The sequence below is a fragment of the Moschus berezovskii genome, chromosome 6 (genome assembly GCF_049115385.1).
Source record: "Moschus berezovskii isolate FMDL1 chromosome 6, NW_MosBer_1.0, whole genome shotgun sequence".
Taxonomy (NCBI): domain Eukaryota; kingdom Metazoa; phylum Chordata; class Mammalia; order Artiodactyla; family Moschidae; genus Moschus; species Moschus berezovskii.
The window spans coordinates 118244148-118263544 of record NC_142465.1 but is presented as its reverse complement, the minus strand read 5'-3'; the positions used below and the strand labels follow the sequence as shown (position 1 = coordinate 118263544).

The following is a 19397-nucleotide window of genomic DNA, read 5'->3' as shown; positions in this document are numbered from 1 at the left end:
GGAGACTTTCTGCAGGACAGCAACTCGGAAAGGAGCCCATCAGGGGCCACCTTCTGGGATCTTGTGCTTATAGCTTATGTTTGCCAGGCAGAGTTTACGGATGAAAGATGGAGCTATTTAGGGAGTCTCAGTGTTAACATCTGGCAGCTATCATATCTCAAGATAATTTTTCTTATTAGGACAATAGGCAGGATTCACCAAAGTGGAAAAAAAGAAAAAAGGTATGCATTGAAATGAATACACGACATTACTCTTTGTTAAATTTGGAAAACAGAAAAATAACAAATACTTTAAGTGATAATTACTAAATTTGTAGGAAGCAGCATGAAATTAGATAATTATAGAAACCAATGCATATGGAGACAATATAACCAAACATTTAAAAACTGTCAATTTTTTTTATAAATGTAATAATGCAGAAATTATCTAGAAAACCATTTATCAAGTGGCAGATTTGAATAATAGAAATTTCATTTTAGAAAGAAAAAATAAAAGAATCCAAACATTCCATTTATCTTGACTTTAAAAAAAGAGTGTCTCTGTATATTTCAGGAAGAGACATTGGTTAAGTGTTTTAAAAATTTCTCTTTCTATACATGCAAGTCCTAGAAGGCTCCAAGAAAAGCTCCCCCCTTCCACTGCTTTAAAATGATATGCCATCCTGGGCACGGCTTCTCTCTGTGAAATGATGGTCAAGAAGGTGGGCTGTGTTCTGTCCTCCCCCAGCTCTAGATTTGTCTGGTTATAGAAATCGTATGCTGACTCATGGCCCAGATCCATCCCCCACCAGTTATTAAAGGAAATGGGACCTGCTTTTGCTGTCTGCGTGCAGAGGGGCCCCTCACCCACTCCCACCAGAGAGGGGAGAGGACCCTAGGGGTGCAGGCAAGAGTGTTCCTTTCACGGGTCCTAAGACATTCCTGTCCAATCATACCAATACACAGCCCTCTGGAGGCAGAGTGGTGAGATTCCCCCCCCCCCCCACCAAATATCTGCATTTTATTTATTTAATTTGTTTTTTAATTGAGGCATAGTTGATTATGCTAGTTTCAGGGATATTTGCATTTAAAAAATCTTACAGTAACATTTCCTAGGGTTTACTTCTATTTTCTAGCTCTAGCTAGAGAAATGCATTAAAATTAATGCCAGCCCCAGCGTAAAGTTACCTCAGTAAAAAACCTGCTTCATTTAGATGCTCTGTATCATAATTTCTGAATATTAATGAATGTTTCTATTTTAGGTTTGCACAACACTACAATATTGATAAAGATGCTGCAGTGGATTATAAGGTTTTCTTGAAGAACCTCAGTTTAAATAATGACTTGAACCTTAAATATAATATGGGAAATCAAGGTCAGTATTTTCAAAGCACACAGCTAAAGATTTCAATATGCTTTGGCGTGGTAATTCCTCATCTGTGACTCTGTCCTGAGGAAGTGCTTTAAAATACGGAAAACGCGTTACCCACCAAGACAGTCATGGTATCCTTATTTGTAAGATGGCATAAGTGTCTGACAACAGGGAAGGGGTTAAGTGAGTCACAGCTTATCCACATGGTAAACTGTGTAGCCACAAGCAATGATCTTCACAAAGTTAATTATAACTTGGGAAAATGTATGTGGGATAACAGTAGGTGATTAGAAAGGAACTCTGAACTGTGGATTGTCTTTTAAGTGGTACGTCTCTGGGTATTTGATTCTTTCTGCTACCTCTGTATTTTCAACAATTACTGGTAGTGAACATGTAACTACTCTTTTAATGATGGGACAAATCTTGATACAAAGGGGAGATGGTTGAGTAGTTGTGGTGGTTATACCGGACACTTAAAGCCAGGCTCACGTAGGCACACAGCCTTGAGAAGGAAAAGCCTTCCTCGTGCTGATGGAAATCCCAGCCTCGGGAGCGTGATGCCTGGGGTTGCACAGTTCTGCAGAGAGCGGGGGCCCAGCTCCTCCAGGGTAGACATATGGAACATACGGCAGGAGGTGCTCCCGTCCGGGCTCTAAGCTGTTTGAGGCAAGCAGTTTTCTCGCCTCCGGGGTTTGCTACGTGGGACCGACTCATTCAAGATGGGTTGTCACTGTCTGGGATCAGCACAAGTGATTGCAACAAATATGCATGGACTACCTTCTCTGATTCCCTGATCTGCCTGACTAGCAAGCTTAAAACAAAACTAGAAATTCTCAGATTTCAGCCCAGTTTCACTAACCGGGATAGCGAATAGCAAGCCCCAGGACTCTTACTTTTCAAAGCCTTCCCAGTTTGGGGCATTACTAGACAATATGGACTGCCCGGGACTCTTCCACTCTTTGCGTTGCGTGAGCTCACCTGCAGGTCACTGTGCTAATAGGCCCTTCACTGAGCACAAAGGCAAGTACAATGCTCTTGGCTTTCAGAAGCGTGTGTGTGTGCGTGCATGTGTGTGTGTTTGTGGGTCTGTGAACATATATATATGTTAATAGAACTAGTCCTGTTAATATGTTAATAAGATGGATAAGATAAAGCGCATCACATAAAATGATCTTTAAAAAATCTATTTATTGTGCTCTGTGTTGTTACTTTATAAACCTTAGCTTTCGATTTTATTTTTCTCATCAGCTTTGTGAGGTGGGTATTATTATCCCATATCTTAAGCGGAGAAAACTTGGACTCAAGGGTGTTAAATGAATTTCCCAAAGTGACACAGCTAGTTTGTGGTAGAGTCAAGATTTGAACTGTTAAGCTCTGACTCTTTGCAGTGTCTGACTCTTTGTGACCCCATGGACTATACGGTCCACGGATTCTCCAGTCCAGAATCCTGGAGTGGGGAGCCATTCCCTTCTCCAAAGGATCTTCCCAACCCAGGGATGGAACCCAGGTCACCCGCATTGCAGGCTGAGCCACCAGGGAAGCCCAAGAATACTGGAGTGGGTAGCCTATCCCTTCTCCAGCAGATCTTCCTGACCCAGGAATCAAACTGGTGTCTCCTGCATCTTTACCGGCTAGCTACCAGGGAATCACTCAGTTCCAAAACAAGCTATCTAAATGCCTACAAGAGAAAAGCAGAGTGTCATGGTGTTCACGGGAGGAAGACGGATGTCTGATTAGGGGTGCACTTTTGCAGGACTGGGGTTCACAGGGTGTGTGTGACGAGCAGCAGGGGAGTGAGCACTCTGGGCTGAGGGCCCTTGGGGGTAGCATGTTTGGCCGAAGCCTGGGGCTGTGCACACTTAGCTCAAGTGGGGTAGGAGGCGGGGTCTAGCCTGATTACGGAGAATGTCCATCCCCAGTAGGCTTATGCGCCTAACTTGGTAATGGACCTCAGCTCCGGTGTTCGCTCAGTGCCAGCCACCAGGCTGAACGTGCTCCTGTACTGGGTCTTTTCCTGTTTCCTGCAGCCCTGGGAGGCAGGCACTGATGTGGATGTGTGACAAGTTGAAATAAACAACCAAACCGTTCCTACCACCCAGGAATAACCACTGTCAGCATTATTCCTGGCATCTGTTCATACCTCAATATGGAAAGGAGAGACAGCATTCTAATCCTGGTAATATTATACATCTTTGAATAAAGCTTCTGTTCCACTTTTCAGGTTCATTTCGGCGATACAGACTATCCTTATGTCAAGTGGTTTTGCTCTTCTCTGTTGAATGCACTCTCTTGAGGTGCTTTATTCTCTGTCTTCCTCCTCTGTATACATACGGGTCATCTTAGGTCTCTTGCTACCTCTGTAATTTGATTTTCACTGAGGACCATGTTGCTGTGTCTATTTATTCGATAATGTTTCCTTTGGCCTACTATACTGTTTTCCTCTCTCACTGTTTTGTTATCTTGTTATTGAACTCTTCTTGTTCTAATGAATTTGTGTTCTTATTTTCTGTCAGTGATTCTGTACTTGAATTGTGTTGTATTCCGAGGTAGGATCCTTGATTTTTCGCATCATATTCCTATCCTTCTTTCTCTATCCACCAGCCCCTTCCCCTGACTTTTTTCTTGTAGAGTTTGTGTCAACAGGAATCTGGATTGATTGAGCACGTTTATTCCATCATATTAATACGTCTTCAGCTAATCCCAAGTGATATTATACTAATTCACATGCAGGCTTCCCTGGCGGCTCAGGGGGCGATGCAGGAGACACAGGTTCAATCCTTGTGTTGGGAAGATCCCCTGGAGGAGGAAATGGCAACCCATTCCAGTGTTCTTGTCTGAGAAATCCCATGGACAGAGGGGCCTGGCCGGCTACAGTCCATCGGACTGCAGAATTGTCGGGCATGACTTAGTGGCTAAATAACAAAAAAAAAAACAGCTCACATAGGTTTCAAGAACTTTAAGCAGCATTTTCTGAATTCTTCTCTGCTATCCTTTGTTTATATTGCTGTCATATATGACACTTCACACACACTATAACACAGGCAAGCTGTGCAACTAGGCCAAAAAGACAAAAAAAAAGCAAACCCAAAGGACTCCTCTGAGACCCAGGGTACATTTCTCAGCTTCTGTTATTCTGCTGAGATTTCCTGTCTGTTCATTCATTAGTAGTATACTGTCCTTCATATTCTCAAATACTGTTACTTTAACATTTTTAAATACCTTAAATTTTTGATCTGCTAATTTCAATATCTAGATCATTTCATGATTTGGTCTTTACTGATTTCCCTTTTTAAAATGTGGATCATAGTGTCCTATGTTTTTTTGTTTGTTTGTTGTCTATGTCTAGTAATTTTGGAAATTATCCTAGATACAGTAAATTTTGCCTTGTAGAGACTTATAAATTCTATTATGTTCCTCTAAAGAATTTAAGTTTTTGTTTTAGTAGTCCGTTTACCTTAGTAGAAGACAAAACTGTCTTCCCTGAGGGGGTTAACATGTGAAATCTTTGTTCTGCTATTTCGGGCTTCTCTGGGCATCTCGTCTTCTGCTTTGTACCTCTATAGTTTCTGGTGTTAGCCAGAGATTTTGGCAGGTTTTATTCATAGGCTTTGGAGATCCTCTTCTATCCCTTTTTCCTTTATTTTTGTGCTTTCCCTCCTTACTTTCCAGTCACTCTGATAGTCCTGAATTCTCTCTTTTTTTTTTTATTTCTAAAACCAGAAAGATCCTGGATTTATATCCAGACTCTAGCCACTTAGCATAATGTTCCAGCCAAGGCCTGCTCTCAGTCAAAAGGCCAAAGAAACAAGAAATTCAATGAGTTGTGTTTCCATTTCTCCAAGTGTTGACTCGAGTTTGTGTCATTTGCTGTCCAGCGCCTTCAGTGAGCTTCTGTATATATTTTGGCCATAGTTTGTCATTGTCATCTGCTGGGAGGGTTGCTTCAGTATGAGCCAATCCACCATGACTGGAAGCAACACCTTCTGGCTGCCCGTATTAAGTTTCTTCTTGCTTCAGTTCATCATAGTGTAAATTTTGGGGGGGGGAAATCGGAGGGGGGCAGTATAAATGCATAGTGAAAATTTTATGTTAAATTTATAGTTTATATTTTATACAAACTTTATAAAAGTTATAGTTATAAAACTACTTTAAATTTATTTTTTTGCTTTGCTGATTTTTACCCTTTTTCCTTTTGCTTATTTTATTAAGTATTGTAAGAAAGGCATCTCCAGGTCATATATTTACATAGAGCAACATTTATTTTCTATGAATTTTTCATATTTCTGGAATTGCTGCTTTTGTTCTTAATAAGGGATCGTCATCCTGCTTATCAAAAACGCCATCCGTTTGAGCACACGAGGAAAGGGCACTGGGGTATGAGTTCCTTTTTCCTGTACCTACGACATACATAGCTGCCCACTTAAGTTGTTTTGCATTTCCTCTCCACTCCATTACAAATCAGCTGGAATCCTTCACAGGAAATTTTGGGAAAATCAGGATGGGGCAGGAATTATTAAGCTGCAGAGAAGAGGGAAAGCTGGTCTGACTGCAATGAGAGAGGAGCCACTGATCGTGGCACAGCTGCATTTGTCAGCCACCTTTTGTGGCAGCTAGAGCTGCTCAGCCCACTCCCGCATACTGTCCTGCATGTGGAAAAGTCACCCATAATGCATTGCTGCAACTGGATGAACTTCCTGCTGCGGGAGCCCCCGTTAGAGTAGCAGCAGTCCCCCAGGGCGGAGCGAGCACAGGAAGAGGCATTGGGACGCAGCGGGGAGACCCACCTCCCCAAGTGAGACCGGCCTGGCTCCCCACCCCTCAGTGAGTGAGGCCCTTGCAGCTTCCATGTTCCAAGAGCCCACGTTTCAAGCACTCGGCGTCCTGGAACCACAGAACTCCAGTCTGCGTTCTAAAGGACTGGCTTTGTATTTTATCGTGTAGCCACAGGGATCCTCTCGAGGAGACTGCCTTTATTTTTCTTTTACTTTTCTTCTCTTTTTTCCATTTCTTTCTTTCTTTTTTTTGTGTGTGAGGTAGAAAATGGAATTCCAGATGACTAGCAGTTTGTTAACTGCAGCTGAGTAGTTATAAGTGTGCTTAATTTGAGTGGAGCTTATTTGCAGACATTTTAGGAAATAAATCTGGGAAACCATTTGTGATTCTCTGCAGTCGACTTTGAGAAAGAAAACGGCTATATCTTAGATTTATTTTATTCTCTTTTATTATAAAAGTAATACATGCTTGTCGCAAAAAGGCCGGAAAGCACAGAAACACAAAATCCCACTTCCCTATGATCCTACCGCTCTATTCTTTTGGTGTATTATCCTCCCAGGTCTTATTTCTGATGCGTAGATGGATGGATGGATGAAACAGGAAAATACACAAAATAAGTGTTAAAGTGAAAATTAAATTATGATAAATTGTCTTTCCTTTCAATCATGAAACAGTTTCAAGGAAGATTTTTTGCATTCATGGTTTAGACAGGCCTTTTATTTTTAATATCTGTGAACCATAATTTATAAAACCAATCTTCCATTAGTGGGTATTTAAGTTGTTCCATTTTCCCCCTGCTTATAAACAGTACAGAACATATCCTTGCACATATGCCTCTGTCCTATTTTTCCTCTAGTATAAGGTTCTAGAAGGGAATTTGAGAATATTCAAGTACCAGGTTTTCTGCATACAAGCCAAAACTGATTTCTTTCTTTGCCATTTGCCTTAATCCTTGCCTATTTGACAAGTAGGAAAAAATTAACTGGTGTTAATTAGACCTTTTCAATTACGAATGAGTCTGAGCAGTTTTTCATACCGGTGCTTGGCTTTTTAAAAGTCCTTTTTTAAAATGTCAATTACCTGTTTAAACCTTAGTCTATTATGTGATTGGGGATTTATATTTATCTTACTGATTCATGAGAGCTACTCATATATTGTAGAAATTAAGTTGTATTTCTCACACATATTAACAATAGTTTTTCCCAGTCATTTTTCTTTTGTTGTCACCTGTGTGTTTTTTAACCAAATCAAAATTAAATATTTACATTGTCAGGACTCTCCATTATTTACATGATTTCTGGCTCTGATGCGTGCTCTGGAAAGGACTTCTCACACAGTGATTATGTGTTACATGATATTCATCCTAATTTTCTTCTACTTTTATGGTTTCATTAGTCTACTACTTAGTGTACATTTGCTGTGTCTAGATGTACCCTAGATAAGATAGCAAGTAGATTAATTTTATTTTTTTCTAAAATGTCTAATAATTCTAATAGCACTCATTATGTTTATATTTTGGTTTATTTGAGTCTTAATCTTTATCATGCAGGTGATGAGGAAAAGGAAGTACTTAATACTTGAATGTATGTTTGACAGTCTTCATAAAAGTCTGAAGTTCTTTTGTTTTAACAGAGGTTCTGTGGGAGAATCAACGAGTCAAAAGTTCCAAAAGAGAGGAATCCCCTAGTTCCGCTCTATCTGACAATATCTGGAAAAACTGCTCCTTGGATGAAATTGAGACGGCCTTTTGCCTAGAGGTAAGATTGTTTTCCCAGTGCCAGGGTTATCTAAACTGTGAACCCAGAAAGTAAACAGCTCTGAAAAACCATCAGCCTAGACATTGTCTCTAAACTGTGTTTCGAACCCACCTCCATCTCCCAGAACACTGAGACCTCCACCAACAAAAATGCATGGATAATAATGACCTCGATGAGAGATTGATTCTTAGGCACCACCTTGGTGCCACTCACGCTCTAAACCTAATAAATATTTAGACCTGTATACAGACATGATACAACTTTGCTGAGTGAAATAAAGGCGAGCCTGAATAGGTGAAGAGGTCTTTTCTAGTTCTTGGACTGGAAGATTTAGTGTTAACACATGGTCTCCCTACATCTGGGTGTGTATATTTACATATGTACACACATATCCATGTATATTTTTTGTTGTTCTGAAAAGTTACATTAGAGGGCTAATGCTGTCACATGTATAACGTTTTATAAAGGTATAATAGTTAAGACAATATGGCAGTGGTGCAGCAGTGAACATACAAATTGAATTAAAACAATAGTTGGTTAATGGACTGATCTTGATATATGAATTTAACATGCAGTGTGCGGCATTCCAGTAGAGTGTGATGGGGACAAGGGAGGAAAATATTCAGTAATCATTATTGAGATAATTCCCTAGACAGCCACCTGGGGAAGGAAGCTTGGAACCTTCCACTCTCCACACCAAAATATATTCTATATGCACCAACTATTTAAGTTTAAAAATAAAAAATGTGAGTGAAAATTTTTAATCTTGAAATTTAGACTTTTAAGCATGAAGTAAAGTCCCAAAATCATTAAAGACAAAGACTGATAAATTTGTCTTAAAATGGAAAAGAATTTGTACAGCAAAACTTTGCATAAACAAATGATAAACTTGGCAAAGAATGTGCCACATAACTGACAGATAAATAATAACTGTTCCTAACATATGTAGAACTTTATATAAATTATTAATATAAAATTTTCAGCAGAAAACTGTCAATGAGAAAAAATTAACAAAAGCCAATATAGATTAAGGGCATTGGAGGAAGGGACACATGAATATTCCATTGGTCGATTAGTGAAAACTTGTTTTCCTTGGTTGTTGTTAATGAATTTATTGTTTTCATGAAAACACGGCCATTCCGAAACACATGACGGTTATGAAAAGATGTAAGCAATTCTGAAAAGTATAAAGAAGAAAGTAATAAATTAAATCTACCACCCAGAAATAATCGAAGGCAACATTTGGTGAACATAATTCTAGGCCTGTCTTTATATATTAATAGAAGGATGGCTGCATCAGTGGGTGGGTGGGTGGATACACAGAAAGAAATAATTTTATAAGAAGAGAATCATGCTCCTCTTTACAAATAAGGCATATTTAATTTAAATTTATTTGAGTTTACCAGAAGTGAAAAAAATCATCATCATCAACCTCATAATTAACCCTTTTATGGAGCTGCCCTTTCATACCACTCATGGGGTTTTCTCGGCAAGAATACCGGAGTGATTTGCCATTCCCTCCTCTAGTGGACCATGTTTTGTCGGAACTCTCCTCTGTGACCCGTCCATCTTGGGTGGTCCTCTATGGCATGGCTCGTAGCTTCATTGAGTTACATAAGCCCCTTCACCGCAACAAGGCTATGATACCACTCTAATGGCAGAAAGTGAAGAGGAACTAAAGAGCCTCTTGATGAGGGTGAAAGAGGAGAGTGAAAAAGCTGGCTTAAAACTCAACATTCAAAAAACTAAGATCATGGCATCCGGTCCATCACTTCATGGCAAGAAGAAGGGGAAAAAGTGGAAACAGTGACAGATTTTCTTTTGGGGGGCTCCAAAATCACTGCAGACAGTGACTGCAGCCATGAAATTAAAAGGTGCTTGCTCCTTGAAAGGAAAGCTATGACAAAACTAGACGGCATTTTAAAAAGTAGAGACATCACTTTGCCAACAAAAGGTCCATCTAGTCGAAGCTGTGATTTTTCCAGTAGTCATGTACAGACATGAGAGTTGGACCATAAAGAAGGCTGAGCTCTGAAGAACTGATGCTTTCAAATTGTGATGCTGGAGAAGACTCTTAGAGTCCCCTGGACAGCACGGAGATCAAATCAGTTGATTTCTAAAGGAAGTCAACCCTGACTGTTCATTGGAAGGGCTGATGTTGAAGCTGAAGCTCCAGTACTTTGGCTATCTGATGAGAAGAGCCGACTCATTGGAAAATATCCTGATGCTGGGACAGCTTGAAGGCAGGAGGAGAGGGGGCTGACAAAGGATGAGATGGTTGGGTAGCACCACTGACTTAATGGACATGAGTTTGAGCAAACTCTGGAAAATAGTGATGGACAGGGAAACCTAGCACGCTGCAGTCCACAGGGTTGCAAAGAGTCAGACACTACTTAGCAACTGAACAGCAACAACAAAAAATGGGGCTGCCTCTGTGCCGGGTAGTGTTATAGGCGTCCCTCAGGTTTTCAGGCCTCATGGCAACTCTAGAAGCTAGGTACCATTATCATCCCGGTTTCAAGCTGAGGAGACTGAAGCTTGAGGAGGTTTAACGAGCTGCCCAGATTACTCTGCAAGAGAGTCCCGGGCCCGCTGTGCACCCCGGGCCCTCTTCATGACGCCGTCCCCAAGTGAAGCCAAAGATATCTCTGGACTTTGGATATTTCTTTGCCACAAGAGATATTAGGTCCCAAGAGGGACTTTGAGACAAGAAAAAAGATTAAGAATGCCGTGAAGAGTTGGAGAAGTGACGGTGTTTTGCAGGATGTCTCAATTACAGACAGTAAGGGCTGTCTCTGCTGTGAAACTCCTCGAGACTGGCACTTGCTGCGTTTCTTCCCCCCTCCCTCCCATCTCACAGTTTTTTGCTGTTTGTATTTTGTGCTTAGAGTTTATAATATTTACATTCTGTCTTAATACCATAATTCCCCCAGTTGTTTTACCCTCGTTTTATATTTATATGAATTCAATACGCATCACTCTGCTCCAGCGCTCCCCTTGCTTATCCCTTTCAGAGTACTTTATTTTGATTTATTCTTGAGTTGGCTGGATTTCATTGTCAAGTAATTCCCTTAAGAAAGGCTCGTGGGTGCTTTATTCCCTTTGTATTTTTTTCATACTATCTCCCCTTTTTTTTTTATTAGACCAACAACTTGGCTGGGTATAATTCTTCCACCATTCTTTCTTTTACTCAAAATGTTGTTTTTCTACAATGTCTTCTGGCACGTGTTCTTGAGAAGAACCGTGAGGTCAATGGATTTTTTTTTTTCCCTTCTTGTAGATAATTTTTTTTTTTTCTACCGTAATTCCTTAAGTATTTTTTCTTGATCCTTGAAAAAGCAAAACTAAGCTGTCTTGGCATGGAGCATTTTGTCGGTTTCATGGAACACAGTATATTCTTTTGATGAATGAAGATTCAGTTCTTCATTCCAGGAAAAATTTCCCTGTGTCATATCATGAATACCTCCTCCCTCCATCCTTCTTCCCCCCTCCTGTCTTCCTTGCATATTTCTTTCTTTCCTTCAGTGGTCTCCCCACTTATCCTTACACTGAGCCATCTTTGTCTATCCTTGATGATAATCATCCTCCCTTAGTATGCCGTCATCTTTATTTTTCCTCTGCTTTCATTGACATTCTGTCAAGCCATTCCTGCTATTTTTGGCTTGTGAGTTCTTAGTTCCCCAACCAGAGGCTGAACTCAGGGCCCTGGCAGTGAAAGTGTGCTGAGCCCTAACCACTGGACCTCCAGGGAATTCCCAAGCCATTCCTTTACCACTGATTTTAATTTCAGCCTTGTCTTTTATCCTTGCTGTTCCTAATTTGTTATTAGTTCCTTAGTAATGTGTTTGTTTTCTGTTTCTTTCATTGTTTTATCATCTTCAAGCTTTTCTTGTGATGAATTTGTATTCTTCCTTAGCTCTTTTTTATCGTATGAAAGCTTTGCTGGTGATATATGTATGTGTTTTGCTGATGTGTCTTCTTACAGGTTGGGTTGTCTTCTGCTTGATGTTCGTTTGCTTCTTTTCTGTAGAGTGTTTGCACAGTCGCAGAACCACTTATTTCCGTCCCATTTGTGCTCAGCTTGAGATCCACTCATGTTATGGATGCAGTCATGTTTTCATTTTCGTTGCTGTACAGTTTTCCATTAGCTATATATGCACAAATTATAGACTGGCCTGTGCTTGGACATTTGGGTGGCTTCTGGTTTTGTGCTAATCCCAATGATGCCACTGTAAGTGGTTGCCTACATATCTTCTGGTGTGTATATGCAAAAGTTTCTGGTGTGTATGTGCAGAGGGAATTATGCCCAGGCATTCCTTGCTGGGTTGTAGAGAACGCCTTCTCACCTTTCATTGGCAGTCTCCAATTCAGAATATCAGTTTACACTCAGATTGGGAGCATATGAGAATGCCTGTTGTCCCGTGTACTCCCCAACACTTGAAGTCATTAGTTTTTTACATTTTTATAAGTCTGATGATATTTAAATGGCATTTCAGCAATAATTTAATTTCTCTTTTTACTGATGTGTCAAATAGCTTTTTACACTTTACAGCCTTTCTTCAGAACATTTTTGGTAAAACTATATCCATTTTTAACAAATATTTATTGAGTACCTGTGTGCATGTGCGCCTGCTAAGTCGCTTTAGTCACGTCTGACTCTTTGCAACCCATTGAACTGCAGCCCGCCAGGCTCCTCTGTCCGTGGGATTCTCCAGGTAAGAATGCTGGAGTGGGTTGCCATGCCCTCCTCCAGGGGATCTTCCCAACCTAGGGGTCAAACTGGCATCTCTTACATCTCTTGCATTGAGAGGCAGGTTCTTTACCACTCACGCCACCTGGGAAGCTCCTGTTGAGTGCCTACCACTTGCCAAATTGTGATTGATTTTAGATCATTATTGGTGAACAAAACAGGCACAACCTTGGCTTTCATGGAGATTGCATGACCATATATCAGGGAGAGAGATGTTAAGCAAATGCACATTTACAAATATCATTTTCCTAGGGTGGTGTGACTAAAAAGGACGGGGTGTCATGAGAGAGAGTAATGAGGCATCTCATTTCAATTGGGGATCAGGGAAACACTTATAAAAAACCGAAATAAGTGTACTTTTTGTTTGTCAATACTGTGATGGTTGCCTTGTGTTGTTTCAGAGTATAGTGTAGATACACACTAGTTCTTATGGGATAAGTTTCATGACATGTTGTTCAGTGGAAAAAAAAATTGTTAAAACTGAAAGTGTGTTGTGGTCGCATTGTTGTGAAACTGTAGCACACTGTTATGTGATCATGTTGGAGTTTTTGGAGTACCATACGAAAACCTGTGGGTTGTGAAACTTCCGAGTATCTTTATGGCCTTGTTTATACTTTGCTGAATTGCTTGCATTTTTTCTTTTGTTTCATGATGAACAGTAACGATGAAAATTCCAAAAAGAGTTCTATGTGTTGCAAAGACATGACCTCGGTTTCACTCCTAGGCTGTTTCCCTCTAAGTGCTCTTGATTTTGTCAAAACACTTTCCTAGGAGAAAGCCATGTTGGAAACTGAATGTCATTGAGATATCAAAATCGGATTTCATTAATCCAATAAGTATACCGAGACCAGACTCTACGTCTGGCTTTGGCTTCTCTCCACAAGTCTTCTCCCAGGCAGCCCCTTCTCCCTGAGAGAGAGATGGGTACATTTAGCCACATTTTGGGTTAATTTTATGCAACTTTCTAAGGAGCTTAGGCCCTGGGAGTCCCTAGATTCTTTTAAAGATTTACCCCTTAGATTTCCGATATTCCTGTGCACCCTGAGGAAGTCTTAACGAATGTGCTGCTGCTTCGTTTAGTGGGTAGAGACCTTTGTATGTATGTTTCCATGTTCCAGCAGCTTTAAAAAAAAAAAAAATTTTTTTTTTGCCATTCCACATGGCATGTGGGATCTTACTTCCCAGACCAGGGGTCGAGAAATATAGCTTTTAAAAGCATCACCTTCTACACCAAGGTGGTGGTTCTTTTGTTTATCTTCTCATCACAGTTAGCAGGAAAAAGTGAATTCATACAAAGGGGAGAGGGTTGGAAATATTGAAGAATATTGTTATTACTCAATAATAAACAGCAGGAAAACCTTTGGAAATAAAACCAATCTTCACAGCATTTTTATGAGTCATATAAAAATCAGTGGTTAACCTACTTCACTGCATTTTAGAAGTCCCATAAGCAAAGCTCATTCACCCTGATTCTTTGTAATTCCCCATGAAAAAAAAAGGATAATTAAAGAAATGTCCAATGTGTACAATGTTTATGAAATTCTTATATTAACGATTTCCCTTACAGTAAAGCAGCTTCTATTTTTAATAAGATGCTACCAGCTTTTTGTTTGATTGACCTGACTTAATCAGGAGCAGCCTAGCATGGGCTCACAGTAAGGATGGCTTGCAAGTATATTAAGAAAGATGTATCAAACTGGCAGATCCACCAAGTATTTTTAGCTCTGAAATTTGAGTTAGAGCTATTTTATGTGCTGTTTTTCCCTAAGAAACTTGTCTGCCTTGTCAGTTGAGTAGCTGTGGCTGGGGATACTGTTTTGTAGTAAGCTCATCAATTAAACATTTGAAGTTCAGTACATGCCATAGTAACCTTTTTGATCAGTTTTGGGAAGGAAAATGTGAAGAGGTTTTGGTGAAAATAAAGTGGTTGGATGGCTCTGTGCCACTGATTTCTGTGAATGCCACACTCTACTTTTAATTCACCGCAGCTTTCCAAGTGCTATGAAAAGGTCGAAAAGGCCCTGAGTGCAGGGGACCCCTGCACAAGTGGATATGTATCTTTGAATTACCTAAAGATTGTCTTCGACACCTTTGTGTACCGATTACCAAGAAGAATTTTCATCCAGTTAATGAAAAGGTAAGAGTCCCATTGTTTCCTTGACATTCCCCCCCGCCCAAACGTCAATCGTGAGAATAAGGAACAGCTTCATTTATATTTTATTAATGTTTTAGACGTTTTTTGCCACTAAAAATTTCAAACACATGCAAAAGTAAGGAGAATAATGCACTGAACCCGCGAATGCGCCCACCACCCGTCTCAGACATTTCACTCCTGGCCAATCATTTCATCCCTACCCCGGCCCACCTCTCCTCTACCTCAGATATTTTTGAAGCGAATACCAAACGTCATATTTCATTGGAAATATCTCACTATGTCTCTCGATAAGAACTCTTTTAAGAAACATGGTGCAGATACTATTTCACACTTAATAGAATTATCAATAATAAACATCCAGTCTGGACTCAAATTTAACTGATTGTCTCCCATTTTCTTTTATAACTAATTTAATCTGTACATTGCAATTGATTGATCTGCCACAATTCGTTTCTAATCTATAGGGACCCTCTCCACTTGTTTATTTTTTTTTCTCCTTAAGATGCATTCATAGAAAAGGTCTGGATTGTTTGTCACGTGGAGTTTCTTAGAATCTGAACCTGACTGGTAGCAACCCACAGTGGCATGTAACCTGCTCTCCGGTCTCCCTCCCCCAATCCCTGCCCCTGAATTGGCAGGTACACAGATCCAGGTTCAATCCTGGGGGCGAGAATGCTTCACGGGTGGCAGCAAGCACGCGTGCACTGCTTATCTTTCTTCCTGTGGCGGCAGCAGCTGTGTTGACCATCCCTGCACCCGTCAGATCACTGGGGATTGTGACGTGGTGACACTGTGCATCTCATTTCTCCTTTTCTCCCCTGGAGTGCTTTTGTAATGAGAGCTTCCCCTCTCCCACCGTTTGGTAACTATGAGACACAGTGTGAGAGAGGGAGGAGCTCCTTGGTTCTTTCCCTTCACTTACTGCTTTTCAAAATAATGACTTGTGTTCCCAGCATCCTCCGGAAGTGAGCAATGAGTGATTCTTCTTAAAAAATTATATGATTATGAACTCATGAGTGTTGACATATTTGGTGTGTTTCAATTTATTACAGTTGTTATTCTCCTCGATACTCAGCTTGCCCTGTCTTGGCCAGGGGAGCCTTTTCGTATTGGCTCCCGAGTCCTGCTGGGTGACCCTCATAAGTCCTTGTGTAGCACTTCTTGGTGTCACGGAATGCCCCAGGCCCTTCTGGGACATCTCTTGCCCACACCTGGAGTCAGCCATTTCTCCCAGGACCCCTGTTTCCTTTCAGTTGGAAGTGGTATATATAGACCGACCTCTGGGTGAGGAATACTGTCTTTGGTTTACCCAGCTTTCTGTCCAGGTAACTAGAAATCCTTTTCTCTGGGGATGTAGGGTTGAAGCTGATGGAAGCTTGTCCTGTGAAACTCTGAATCGTTGGAGGACACCAGGAAAGGAAAGGCATGAGAGAGAAGGAAAAAATAGTACCGATCTAGACCACGGCACTTCCTTCCCTTCTCAGCACCCGATGTGTCACCATCACTTAAGTCTTTAGGTTCCTTTTAGTTTTGCATGCATTTTTTGTTTAATCAGTCAGTCACCATGCAATTCCTGAGCACTTGCTATCTACCAGATTCTGTGGTCAACACTAGGAACTTGCTGGGGACTAAGAAAGCCACGATCCCTGCCCTTGAAGAGCTTTACCTGCTGGCTGGGAAACTGATGTCAACAAACACACAAGGAATGAAATAAAATGTGCAGTGTGATGAAGGCTCTAGGGTTTCTCTGATAGCTCAGTTGGTCCAGAATCTGCCAGCAATGCAGAAGACCCCAGTTCGATTCCTGGGTCGGAAGATCCCCTGGAGAAGGGATAGGCTACCCACTCCAGAGTTCTTGGGCTTCCCTGGTGGCTCAGCTGGTAAAGAATCCGCCCACAATGCAGGAGACCTGGGTTTGATGCCTGGATTAGGAAGATCCCCTGGAGAAGGGAAGGGCTACCCACTCGAGCATTCTGGCCTGGAGAGTCCCATGGACTGTGCAATCCATGGGGCTGCAGAGTCGGACACCACTGAGCCAGGTATATGAAGGCCGTGGAGAGGCTGGTAAGGACAAAATGGAGAATAACAGGAACTCAGACCGCTCTCGGGTCGCCCGGAGGGGCCTCTCTGAACCAGTGAGGTCAGGGAAAGCAGCCCAGGGCGGAGCCTTCTCGGCGGGGCCGAGGCCCTGTTGGGGGGCTGCCCCAGGAGACCTGTTCTGGGGACTCGAAGAAGCCAGTGCCTGGCGCCAAGCTGACAATAGAGCAAGAGGGCGGAGACTTGCAGGGGAGGCAGGCAGGGCCGCAGGGACTGGGGATTGTGGTAAGCGAGGGGGTCTCAGGCTTTGGGGGAATTCCCCCTAGAGACCCCCATCTTCAGGCACAGGGCTTCCTCCTTGGCTGGCACCTTCTTTCCTCAGAATGTATTTCTAAAAGGTGGATTCACCCGCAGAGTGTGAATGCTTTCCCGAATTTTTATAAGAATTGCCAAGAATTGTTGTTTTCTCGGAAGATAGCAGCGACTTACATTGCTGTCAACGTGGTGTGAGGGTTCCGGTTTCATAATCTTTTCAGTGCTGAATATTAACATTGTATTAAAATATTGATGACCTAAGAGGTATAAAACGGTAGCCCCCTTATTGCTTTAATTTATGTCTCTTGGAGGGATTGTTGAGGTTGGACGTTCCATGAGCCCAGAATGCTCTTCAGGTCTAATTGGTCAATGGCCCCACAGATGGTTTTTCAAGTCATTTTCATCACCTTTTTGTTTAATAATTTTTTATAATTATTTCATTATTCATAGAGAACCCTTTTCTGTCGTGGGTGCTGCAGCTGTTTTTCCCAGCTTGCTATTTCCCTTTCATTCTGATTCCTCCTTGTTTAGAAGTTTACACTTTAACATAATCAAACGCACTAATCGTTGTCCTTTGCAATGTCTTCTGTTGCTTCTATCAGTTACCATTCTTATCCAGGCTTGATAAACTCTTTTCTACCCTGCTTGTTTTTCCGTTTCTTTGAACACAAAATGCGTCAGTCCCTCCTGAAATAAGGTGGGTGTCCCAACTAAAATATTTTTTTTCCAAACAGATAATTTATTTACACCACCACTTTTTATGTAATCCTTTCCCTCCCGTTGATTTTAATGTCCATGTTGTGCCATTAACTCTGTCCATAGTTTGGTTTAATGTGTGTTTCTGTGTTCTATCCTGCCAGTCTGTAGATTTCTCTTGTCCCGGGACATTTCTGTCCAGGGTTCTGTCTACAGTTGGCCATCCAACAGCCCTCATATTTTCTGTTAAATCTTGGGAGAGAACACTGAGGTCCCTGCACTGTCACAGTTCTTTGTTTCTCAGCTGTTTCTTGAGTTTACATAGTGATTGTTGAGGGACTCACCCCTGATCACGTCGCCTTCTAAGCTAAGAAGGGAGAATCTGCCGGCTTCTGCCATGAAAGCAGTGGACTCCGAAGAGTGAAGGAGAGAAGGGGCTAGTGTCCCCGGCAGGCGGTGCTGGGGCAGCCCCTGCGGGCTGCTGACCTCTGCTTTCCCGTGCTCCCCTCTCAGGCCCCCGAGAAGGTGGTTGGGACACCTGGTGTTGCTAGAGGGAACTCTCTAATTCCTCTCAATGTTTGTATCCTGAGCATCACAAGAAGCCATGAGTCGTCTTTAAATTTAGGCTTAGTCTTCTTGTTAACATATCAGGACGTGCCCATGATTGCACTGGACAAATTCTGTATGACTTTTGTGTTTAAACAATTATTTAAGGGTTCATTAGGAAACCTGTACATGAATGTTGACAGCTCTATTCATAATCACCCCAAACTGGAACCAGCCCAAGGTAACTCAGCAGGTGGTTGGATCAGCAAGCTGCTTTACATCCACGTGATGGACTATTTCTCACCAACAAGAAGGAAAGAATTGTTGATCCCCACAACCTGGATGACTCTGAGACGTTCCGCTGAGTGAAAGCACCCAGTGTCGAAGGTTCCTACCGTAGGATTCTCGTTATCTGATGCTGGGCGAGAGGAGACCAGTGGTTTCCAGGATGAGGGGAGGGGGAGGGCCTGACTCCAGAGGCCCAGCAGGAGGGAGGCTGTGGAGGATGAGGCAGTCCTGGGTTCTGTGTGGGGCGGTGGTTACGTGAATCTACACATGCATGCAAACCCATTTTTACTGCACTTGAAATTGAGAGATAAAGTTTTAAAACTCATCCCTTTTTTAAGGCAGACAATACAGAAAATAATAAAGGAGGAAGTAAAATAAAATCTAAACTCTCATGCCCTACAAAATGATTTCAGAAATTATTCTCCTATCACATCACATTTAAGAATGGAAAGAAAAAAAATAGGCATTTTTTTTTTTAGTTTATTTTTAAAAAATACTCCCGATCTAGGACCTAAATTAAAAACTCTTAACAGCTTGGAAATGAGACATAAAATCTTGATCCAAATAATATGTTAGGGATGTTGAAAGCTATTTTCCATATATATATTTTAATGTAATGGTAGGCTGTAATTGAACCGATATCTTGACCTTATTACTAACATGCTGTGCTTTTCATTGTCGCCTAGCCTTTTATATAAAGTAGATCTATTAAAAACAAAACCAGTGTCTA

General features: G+C 41.4%; 1 protein-coding gene across 1 annotated transcript in view; it reads left to right on the top strand.

Annotated features, from left to right (window-relative positions):
* The window catches only part of EFCAB6 (EF-hand calcium binding domain 6), a 225018-nt gene that overhangs the window by 52955 nt on the left and 152666 nt on the right, over positions 1–19397 (top strand). The window contains exons 6-8 of the mRNA XM_055396088.2: positions 1241–1353; positions 7756–7880; positions 14619–14767. Of these exons, the coding sequence (XP_055252063.2) occupies positions 1241–1353; positions 7756–7880; positions 14619–14767 (387 nt within the window). The remainder of the gene's footprint in view (positions 1–1240; positions 1354–7755; positions 7881–14618; positions 14768–19397) is intronic.